Genomic DNA, 10,126 nt, shown 5'->3' on the forward strand with positions numbered 1-10,126 from the left:
TGCTTGAGCGTTTTTACCTATTCTACTGAATGAAAGTTGCAGTTTAGCATTTGTTGCAGTGGTCCCAGGTGTTTCACCAAATCTGTGATTCATCTGATTATGTGATAGAAATGTAAGATGTACTGCCACTGCAAATTTTTTATCATAGCAGTACTAACACCTCACCTGGCAATAATACAGGTGACCGTTTAGTTATTTTCATGTATGTTGCTTATACTCCAACATCGTAGAATCTAAGAGGCAGGGGATTTTCATACAGCAAAATCAGAATAGCCTATTTGATAATGTATGATGAAATGTTTGCAGTGGGAATATGCTGAAATCCATAATCAGGTCACAGAATTTGGTGCAAAACCTGGGAACACCTGCAGCCTGTTGGAAAATAACCAAGTACATTTATTCATGTACTGTACTTCAATGAAATGTTGAGGTGCTTTACCTGAGTAGTTCCCTGAGTGTTACTTTCTGCTTCTGCTTTTCAGATTGCACATTTCAGAGGGAAATTCTGTACTACATGTACACGACAAATATAATGTAGTTACTGGTTACATTGCAGATTACGGTTTTACATAGAAGTGTCATTGCTAAAGTTTAAGCCTGTGATTCCCAACCTTTTTGGTATGTGACCCCTTACAAAAAGCAGTTGTTGGGTCTGTTGTTATGTTTCCATGAAAGAGTGATTTCCTCTCTAAAATAAATGAAATACAAATTTGTGAGGCAGAACTTTGTTTTTAATTCTTTTCTACCATAATAATCATCTCAGGACCCCCCAAGGACTGATCCATGTGACCCTTTGAAGGACCTAAGGTTGGGAACCACTGGACTACACTACCTAAATAGGCCTGCTAAATTCCACTTTTATTCATAATGCATCAGCATGGACAATCTAATAATGTAGCTTATATAGCTATAATACATAATTGACAGAGAATAATGAGTACTTTTACTGTTGATACTTGAAGTACATTTTACTGATAATTCCCGTTTTAAATGAAGGACTTTTCCTTGTGGTGGGCTACCATTGCCTTTGCCAAACGTTTGGCTGAAAGAACTCCACCTCCCAGAATGAATCGCGGCTGAGCCACACTAAAGCCGGAAGTGGTTGTCAAGTTATCCTCCAAATTAAAATTGTGCACAAAAAGAAGTGATTCTTTATTTGAAACTACATTTTTAAAAAGTATAAACATGAAAAGGTATACACAGTTACTACATATCCCATTCGAAATATGTTTTACACATGTGCTCAGGACTTACTGAAATACCGAGGAAGCTGAAGTTCCTGTTTTACTTTGAGGGGAAAATACAACCGGAGGTCAAACTTAACAAATGTTTTTTTACCCCAGCTTACTTTACGCCGGGGCACTGGGACAGGAGAGGCACATAGCAATGGAAGTGGCCGAACACCGCTAAGTTAAATGTTCGTTTTCTGAGACGTGCTGACCAAGATGCTATGTATTGTTTTGTTAATAATCAACTCATTTTATAGTATTAGCTAACACGCCAGCAGGAAGTGTTTCGGACCTAAAGCCGACATTGTAAACATTGCAACTGCCCGTCAAACGGTACAGTTAACTTCAGCTGACGTCAACAGGTTCGTGAGGTGAGTTAAAATAACTTAATGAATAAAACATTTGTGTGACAAGTGAACAGAAACCGGAGCTAGCTTCACAATTAACGTTATGGAGACAAGACACAGTGCTAGCTAACGTTAGAGTTGTTCAGCAGTTGTTGTTAACCTTATCTTACGGGTTAAATTAACGTTACCTCGTGTGATTAACGCTCTTATATTATAGCTAACGTTACATAATAAAGCTCTAACGGTTTCACTAACAGCATTCAGAGGGCTAACAAGTGTAACGTTAGCTGTCGAAGCATTTACCTTAGCAAAAACTTTATCCATCTTGTCTGCGAGCTAGCGTTATTCTAACATCACCTTTACCTCCGCATTTATTTTTCCCTAACACCATCACACAATTGGCACTGGAGGTCACATGGAACTTAATCTGTCACTTGGCTGTGCAGGATCCAGGCACATGCAGTCTACCTACGTGACAAAATTTGATCAAAAACCTTTTTTGGGTTCAAGTCCAGTGTCGGTATAACTAGCTACATCTAACGTTAGCTCACCTATTGTCTGTAGTTACACTCCTTTCTAAGAGATGCAGCGTCTCTTTAGTGTTTTGGATGCACACACAGATGCAGTGTATAACTTTTAGGTTAATGCTTAATTTATGCAGCATGTTTTCTCTTTTTGACACTCAAGCCCCTTGATTATTTTCACTGCATTGCTGCTTCCCCTTCTTCTCTCCAGACAGAGCAAAGCTATGTCAGCACTCTGGGGCTGGTGTATCGTTGCACTCCCAGGAGATATCAGTGAATGCAAACGTCTCTTTACTTTGTGTGTTCAACAACATTTTCCCACTGCCTGAGCGTGAAGGCCTACCAGGTTCAGCTTAGATATATACCACACAAAACACAGCTGCTTATTTTCAGACCTGACTGTACTTTTACAGAAGCCAATATATTATTTTAGTATATAGGAATGGATTCACAGTCAGTTAACATCAAGTATTGCATACCAGACAAAAAATCTGAATTGTTTACAGATTTTCAGATAATAATGGTAAAGATTAGCTGGAAAGTTAAAACATTTTAAGGTCCAGAACTGGAACTATAATCAGGCTACATTCTGCTGGGTTTGCACTTTTGGTGCTTACCATGCAGTTTTTAATGTTTATTTGTCATTTTTCCATTTACTCTTCTTTCTGAGACTCGTGATCATGTGCTTTATCAGTTTGTAAAGATTTTTTTTATTTGAAAAATTGTGTGGGGCTGGTGTGTTGTTGCACTCCCAGGAGAAAGGAGTGAATGAAAACTCTATTTTCTTTGTCTCTTTTGTAAAAATCAACATTTTCCCACTTACTGTTTGACACAGTGAAGCCTGCCAGGGCCAGCTCAGATATAACATTATTAAAAACAACATATAGTCCTTGGTCTACAAGATCCAGTTGTCCAAATTCTCAAATTGCACTTATGTGTATACACTGGACGCTTTTGTTCACCCAGACATTCCATCTCAAGTGTAAATATGGAATTGGATATCAAAACTCGAGCTCCGACAACAACATCTAACAGTGACTTTTATGTTTTGCATTAGGAGCTGTCCCAGTCATCTCACCTCATCTGACCCTCCATCGTTACATCTACTGATCCACTGATCTACCACCATGGTTAACGCAGAGTCTGTCAGTGTACGGGTCTTCTCTCTGAACTGCTGGTCAGTGGCAGTGATTCGTAGTGATTCTGCAACAGCTTTGTTTGTTTGTTTGTTTTTGTCTTGGGATGTGTATGCAAAGACACAGGGTCCACATACATTCTTTTTTCAGGGGGATCCATTACATTAGCAGACACTGTTCTCAGCGCTATGCCATGATTGGAGAAATGTTGTGCAAGGAAGAGCATGATATTGTCTTACTGCAAGAGGTTGGTGGAAGCCATCTTAAAATATATTTTATAAAGTAGAGTTGCTAATCTGAGTAAGTAATACATATTTTTATAAACCCATGTGAATAATATTAATTATAAAGAGATGCCTGGTATTGTACTTTTCATGTGATTGCTTTTTTTTCAGGTGTGGAGTGAGAAAGACTATCTCTCCTTGAAAAAGAAACTTGCCTGCAGTCATCCTCACTCTCATTACTTCAAAAGGTAGTGTTTTTACACTCATCCCAAAGTTGCTGTGCAATCTTCTGAACCTGTTGATTAAAATTAATGAGTAAGTTGTCAGATCTTCGAAAGACTCCTGATGTGCCCTAGTGTCAGAAGAATGTACTTTCATGGCGTTGATCCATCTGCAAAATTGACTTGAAAAATAGGCCTTACCTATAAGGATTTACTTCTGGAGCTTAATTCTTTCTTGACCTCCATACCAAAGCACAAGACTGAGATTAATCAAAGGTTCTACCTCTTTAATCCCCTCTGCAGCTCACAAAAAATGTTAACTCTAGTAGATATGCTCTCACATCTAATCTACTACAGGTAACACCTACTTATGATAGTATAATGTAGATCTACATGGAAAGCAGGGATGTAAGTTATTTCAATTATTAATAATCAGGTACTGCTGATGCTGGTGTTTAGTGTGGAACACTGAACTTCTGCTCGTCTCTTGCTTTCGCTGTCATTCTGCAGTGGAGTCATAGGCAGCGGACTGGCCATTTTCTCCAAACACCGAATCCATGATACATTTCTTTATCGCTACTCAGTGAATGGTTATCCATACATGGTAAGTCTGCAGAGCCTGAGACAGAGAGAGTAGTGTTTGTTCAAATGTGACTTGATGAAAAGTGAAGTGCAGTTGAGCAGATAAGCTCACAACTTGAGGTGGCGATGGCGCAATGGATAAGATGCCTGTCTTTGGTATGAGAGACCTGGGTTCAGTCCCCCCACTGTGACCCATCTACCAATGTGTCCCTGAGCAAGATACTTAATATTGTTGCTCAAGAGGCTAAATGAATAAATGTAATGTAATTTTATTCATGTAGCACTTTTTCAAAAACAAGTTATGAAGTGCTTCATATAGACATAAAACCAAGAGATGCATGGTGCAACACAATATAAATAATTGATCAAACTGATTAAAGTAAAGAGCAATTGAACAGATGAAACAAATGCACAGAATAAAAAGAATTTAAGAAAATGCACTTCTAAAATAATGTGATTTTAAAAGTTTGAAACAACGTTAAAGAGCTAGCTTTCCCACTATCCTCCAGCAGGTTGTCCCAGAGTCGAGTCACTGACTGCAAAGTCCAGATCTCCTCTGGTTTTTAGCCTTGACCTGAGAATTATTAATGGAGGCCTATCATCATCTCGGGCTGCACTTGGGCCACAGCTTTGTCAATGAGTCGTGTTATCTTGATGAGATAAACATTTTTAACAATTCAGCTCTTATACTGAAGTAGAAACTTTTGTCATTAAATGTAGTATTTATCACTCTAAATCCACTCTAAAATGTACAGGCAACCAGTGTAGAGAAGGATTGGCGTTTTCAGTGGATATATGATTCTTTAGTGTTACAGCCTCTCTTTGCAGAGTAGCTCACCTCCTTTTCTCTCATAACTTTTTGTGTTTTTCCTAATATTTAGGCTCACCATGGAGACTGGTTCGGAGGTAAAGCTGTTGGCATGGCTGTCTTAAACATTGGCTCCCTGACTGCAAACGTCTATGTTACTCATGTAAGGTTTCCTAACATCAGCTCTCAGCCTTACCTGAGATTTACACTGAACAAAATTATAAACGCAACACTTTTGTTTTTGCCCTCATTCATAATGAGCTGAACTCAAAGATCTAAGACTTTCTCTATGTACACAAAAGTCCTATTTCCCTCAAATATTGTTCACAAATCTGTCAAAATCTGTGTTAGTGAGCACTTTTCCTTTGCCGAGATAATCCATCTACCTCACAGGTGTGCCATATCAAGATGCTGATCAGACAGCATGGGTATTGCACAGGTGTGCCTTAGGCTGGCCACAATGAAAGGCTGTTGCGTTAAGATTTTGTTCAGTGTATATACGGTTATTGATCAATGCTGTTGTCTCTCTGTATTGTTTTTAGCTACATGCAGAGTACTGCAGAGACAAGGATCCTTACCTACCTCACAGAGTGGTTCAGGCCTGGGAGCTGCAGCAGTTTATTCGGTAGTGTGTCTTTGCTTGTTAATTCTGCGCATGTAGTATCGGCTGCTTTACTCAGTGTATTTTTGCATATTTAAGCGTATTGTCTTGTTTTCGAACTAATATCCAATAGGGTCTTCACACATGTATAGATGGATGAACAATACCCTTATTTGGACACATAGTGGATCTCTATAGTTCTATGAAGGTTATATACTCTCTAAGATGCACCCTCCAGAGTTGGTTTGGTATGACACTGTGTTCTCACTCTGCCCTGCTGATGCCTTTGTCTCTGTGGCCAGGCTTCAAAGAATCTTGCTGCTTAAGACATTTCCTGAAACCTTCTTCAACAACAAGAGTTGCTTAGCTCACAAGAATTTCTGTCACACTAAGTTCCTCACCCTTGTTGGTGTTAGTGATGTTTGTAGCTCAATTTCCATCTTGGTGTTGAGTTGTGTCATTGATGATGTTTTTTTGTTTTTTTATGCCCAATAGATACACATCTACTGAAGCAGATTTGGTGATTTTGGGTGGTGACCTTAACATGCACCCTCAGGACCTTGGCAACAGGCTACTGAGGACTTACACTGGACTCCGTGACTCCTATTTAGAGACTGCTAAATTTGATGTAGGTAGAGACAAGAATTCTACCCAATATTAGGATTATTTGTCTGCCAAAATACATTAAAGGTGACCATACCCTAGAAGTCTGGTCTTATCATCTACGGCAATTTAAAACTTCTTGCGCACGCAACCGCACTAAGTACACTTTGTCAGAAGTAGTTCTGTAAAGCTGTATTCAGCTGTCATTGTGGCCCCATATCTCAAGAATTAAGATGGCAAGTAAAATTTCACCATAACTGCAATAATGGTCAACACTATGAAAACAAGAGCCACATTGTAAAGAAAATTAATTTTCCTTTTTAACTTTAAACAAAAAATAATTTTCTGTTGCAGGGGTGTGAGGATGGTATGACACTAATAGCAGACAACCCTTTTATCTGTAAAAAGGAGCTTGTTCCCTTTGAGAAGGGAATTCGAATCGACTATATCCTGTTCAAGGTGGGTGTAAGCCTTGTAAGTCACACATGATTTTTTTTTTGTTTGTTTCTTTATTTTTTTTTTATACCTCCATGTTCACAATGTGGCTCAAAGAATATTTCCCTTTTTTTATTGCCAGGGTTCTTCCAAAGTGGACATTTGTTGTGATTTCATGTCCACCACCAAGGGCTCTGTCCCTGACCATCCATTCCCATACTCCGACCATGAAGCTCTGACAACTGAACTTAGGCTAGAGACACACACTCCAACTGAGGCCAGGCTGGACAAGCAATCAAAGAATCAGGACTCTGCTGCAGGTATTTTTACTAGCCATGGCAGCAGGTAAGAGCTAGGAATGTTGGATGATCCGTCAGCCCGTCGCTTTGGTCCAGACTGAAATACCTCGATGATTACGGGTGGGTTGCCTTGAAATTGTGTAATGACGTTCATGATCCTTAGAGGATGTAGCCAACTGACTTTGGTGATTCCCTGACTTTACCTTTAGTGCCATCAGCAGGTTGACGTGTGGTTTACATCAAAATATCTCAACAAGTATTGGATGGATTGACTTTTCATTTAGTGTCATCATCAGGTCAAATTGTTAATTTGTTTACTGCGTTGGTTTATGAAGAGAGTTAGCACTCTAAATTAAGTTGGTGAAGACAGTAAACATTATACCTACTAAACATCAGTATTAACACCAATGTGAGGATGTTAATATGTTGATGTTAGCCTTTAGCTCAAAGTACTGCACCCATTTTGACTGTCTTTTTTTTTTTTAACCCTTTGCAAAGCATGTATTGGGTCATTTTTCACCTCCATCCCAATAATAATTACCAGTTTTAACAACTACAGAACTCACTGGTCCTCTGTAATATAAATCATGTCCGACGTCCTTTTTATTTTAAAGCGGACCCTTCCACTTTTTTTCAATCAGTTCAGTGTGAAGTTAGACTTTTGAAAAATGTTTCCACTAGTCTGATAGAAGGAAACATGTTAACACGAACATATAGGCCTATTTGCGAACTAATACGATGACAGAAGACCCCATAAAAGCTCATCAAATGGGCTGTTAGAACTGGTGTTCTCTTTTGGCTGGTCCTGAAAGTCCATATCTATTACAGAGCATGACCTGTAATTTTATCATGGTTAAAATGCTGTGTGAGTTAAATTAACGAGGACATTGCTGAATATTTAATGATATGTTGTAATGTTAATCCCGTCTGAATGGGGCTTAGAGCCTTGCAGAGAATGAATGGCTGTAGATTGTTAGAATGTTTCTGTGGACTCTTATTAATCACACCCATGCTGCTTGTGTTGAAGTCATCCATCAACTCTTGCATGGTTTGTGACTTCCTCTTTGCCTCTTCTCTCTTTCATGTCTTCAGGGGAGGTGGCTAAGTTGGTCGACATTGTGACAGAGGCCCGTACTGAAGTCAAAGTGGGTTTGCACTGCGCTGAGAGGATGCGCTACACAGCAACGCGCACTGGAGTGATGGGTTTGGCCCTCCTGATTCTGGAACTGGCCATCGCTGCAGTGCCCTGGTTGGCCCTGGGAGCAGAACAGCCTTTCCCTTGCACCTCCTTCTACCTGCTTGCTGCATTGTGCTTCGCCATCCTGCTGACCACCTCTCTGCTGTACATCTTCTATACAATGGAGCTGAAATCACTTCAGGGGGCTGAAGACCAGATGAGGCTGGCTGTAGGTAGTCTGCAAGAGAAGCTCAGGGGCTTTCCTTTGGCTCAGCCCCACAACCCCCAGCGGAGGCCCCCAGAGGGTCAGGAGCCCAGTGCCTTTGGCCCAAAGTAATAATGCAGAAGCCAGCTGGGTTAAAGTGGGCTCTCTGAAAGAAGCCTGTGAAGTGAGCTTTAAGATGAATGTGTGTAGTCATTTATTCTCTGAATGTGTTATAGGCTGTTGAGATTGCACTGTAGAATGGAGTTTTCGAAGGGTGTTTCTGAAAGTATTGCAGGACACATGCTTTGACATTTTTGTATTTTTTTATATACACATCTTTAGCCTTTTTACCCCTAGGTTTCCCTCTATGCACTTCAACAAACATGCTTCCATCTACACAGTATGATACTTCTTTATGACTGCTGTTCGTAAAGGTCATAAATGTGACCATTTGTGTTTTTTAAGACTCCAACTTGCATTCCACTAACCAGTATTTCAGCAGGACCAGTTGTTTCTGTTTTTGAGTGAGTCCACCACAAGGTCATAGAAAGTAGCCATGTGGTCTCCACCTCATGTAAGACACAGACACTCCAAAGGTTGTAGATTTACAATTTGGTCAGTATTGTTTGCTGCAGGACAGATAACCGATAAAAGCTTCCAGTAGCACTTAAAGATCCTCATGCGCCAGTTAAGACCTTTAACTGTATTTATACTGTAGGAAAAGGGACAAACTCTATCTGCATGTCTCATTTGTCATGTTCACCGTCTTGCACTTGAGAAAGTATCTTTTATAATAGAGACAATCCAACCTCCTCTTTATTTTACTCCTAGTATAGCAGTGGGAATGCGCTGAAGGTATTATGTCCTATATATATACTCTTAACTTTGACCTACTTTTTATGACATGTTTTGTAAAACATCACGTTCTGTAGAAAAGTATAAAACTGCTTTATATGTATTTAGTGTGCAGTGCACTTACTTGACTAATCAGATAAACCACTTCCTTTGTATGATGCTAGGAAATTGCTTAATGTTCCATAACTCTGTAAGAGTGTTATGACTCCACAAGAACCTAACGGTGACATGATCATTTTTAAACTTAAATCTTAAATTTCACCTCAATGACTGAAAAGTATTTTGTAGTTGTTAATTTGAAAAGTCACAGAATTTCAGATGATACCTGATGTTGATTCATCAGTTGGAAATTGTGATGTGCATGATTAAGAAAACGATAATAAAGACTTTATTCCCATGCCTCTTGACTACTGTGGCTTCTGCAGACAGTGTTCAGTCATGCACACCAGGGCCAGTATTTATCAAGCTTCTCAAAGTGTCATTTTAGTCTTGCTGAGAATTGATGAAATTTAATCCTACTTTCAAACTAAAGTATTAAAGCCAAGGTATCAAATTTCTTACAGCTAAGAATCACTTGGTTATTTATGACTGCTCCAGAGGTTCCTCAAGTGGTTAGGAGTTGCCAGGTGCTTGTGATTGCACTGTGGAGATGTGCGCAAATCTTTCAGGAGAAGAATAATATTTCTGGATTATTTGACGATGTGCAGTTAACTATACAGTATCGTTTGGACAGAGCAGGCATCAACTTTGTCAGTGAGTTGGTGAGGGACGTCATCTCACCACGGACTTTACGCAGCAATACGTTTTCAGCTGAATTGAAGGTGGTGATGACACTTTGTTTCTTTGCCAAAATGCCGTTTGCGGCACAACAAAGTGTCGT

General features: G+C 39.6%; 1 protein-coding gene across 2 annotated transcripts; it reads left to right on the forward strand.

Moving 5' to 3' along the window:
• The first annotated feature begins 1,341 nt into the window (after nucleotides 1-1,341).
• Nucleotides 1,342-9,647, forward strand: LOC119901453 (sphingomyelin phosphodiesterase 2-like). Of its 2 annotated transcripts, none has more exons than XM_038717043.1 (11): nucleotides 1,342-1,600; nucleotides 3,158-3,277; nucleotides 3,387-3,483; nucleotides 3,632-3,708; nucleotides 4,192-4,285; nucleotides 5,145-5,234; nucleotides 5,614-5,696; nucleotides 6,168-6,300; nucleotides 6,630-6,734; nucleotides 6,853-7,030; nucleotides 8,102-9,647. In XM_038717043.1, the coding sequence occupies exons 2-11, from the start codon at nucleotides 3,228-3,230 to the stop codon at nucleotides 8,521-8,523; spliced, it is 1,329 nt and encodes a 442-aa protein (XP_038572971.1). In that variant the 5' UTR covers nucleotides 1,342-1,600; nucleotides 3,158-3,227; the 3' UTR covers nucleotides 8,524-9,647. The 2 variants fall into 2 exon arrangements, with proteins under 2 accessions (XP_038572971.1, XP_038572972.1); XM_038717044.1 differs by having other exon boundaries at nucleotides 1,342-1,591.
• The last annotated feature ends 479 nt before the right edge of the window (nucleotides 9,648-10,126 follow it).

The sequence above is a fragment of the Micropterus salmoides genome, unplaced genomic scaffold, assembly GCF_014851395.1.
Source record: "Micropterus salmoides isolate LMB-PRFRI ecotype aquatic unplaced genomic scaffold, ASM1485139v1 Ms_hic_scaffold_1309, whole genome shotgun sequence".
In the NCBI taxonomy this organism is placed as follows: Eukaryota; Metazoa; Chordata; class Actinopteri; order Centrarchiformes; family Centrarchidae; genus Micropterus; species Micropterus salmoides.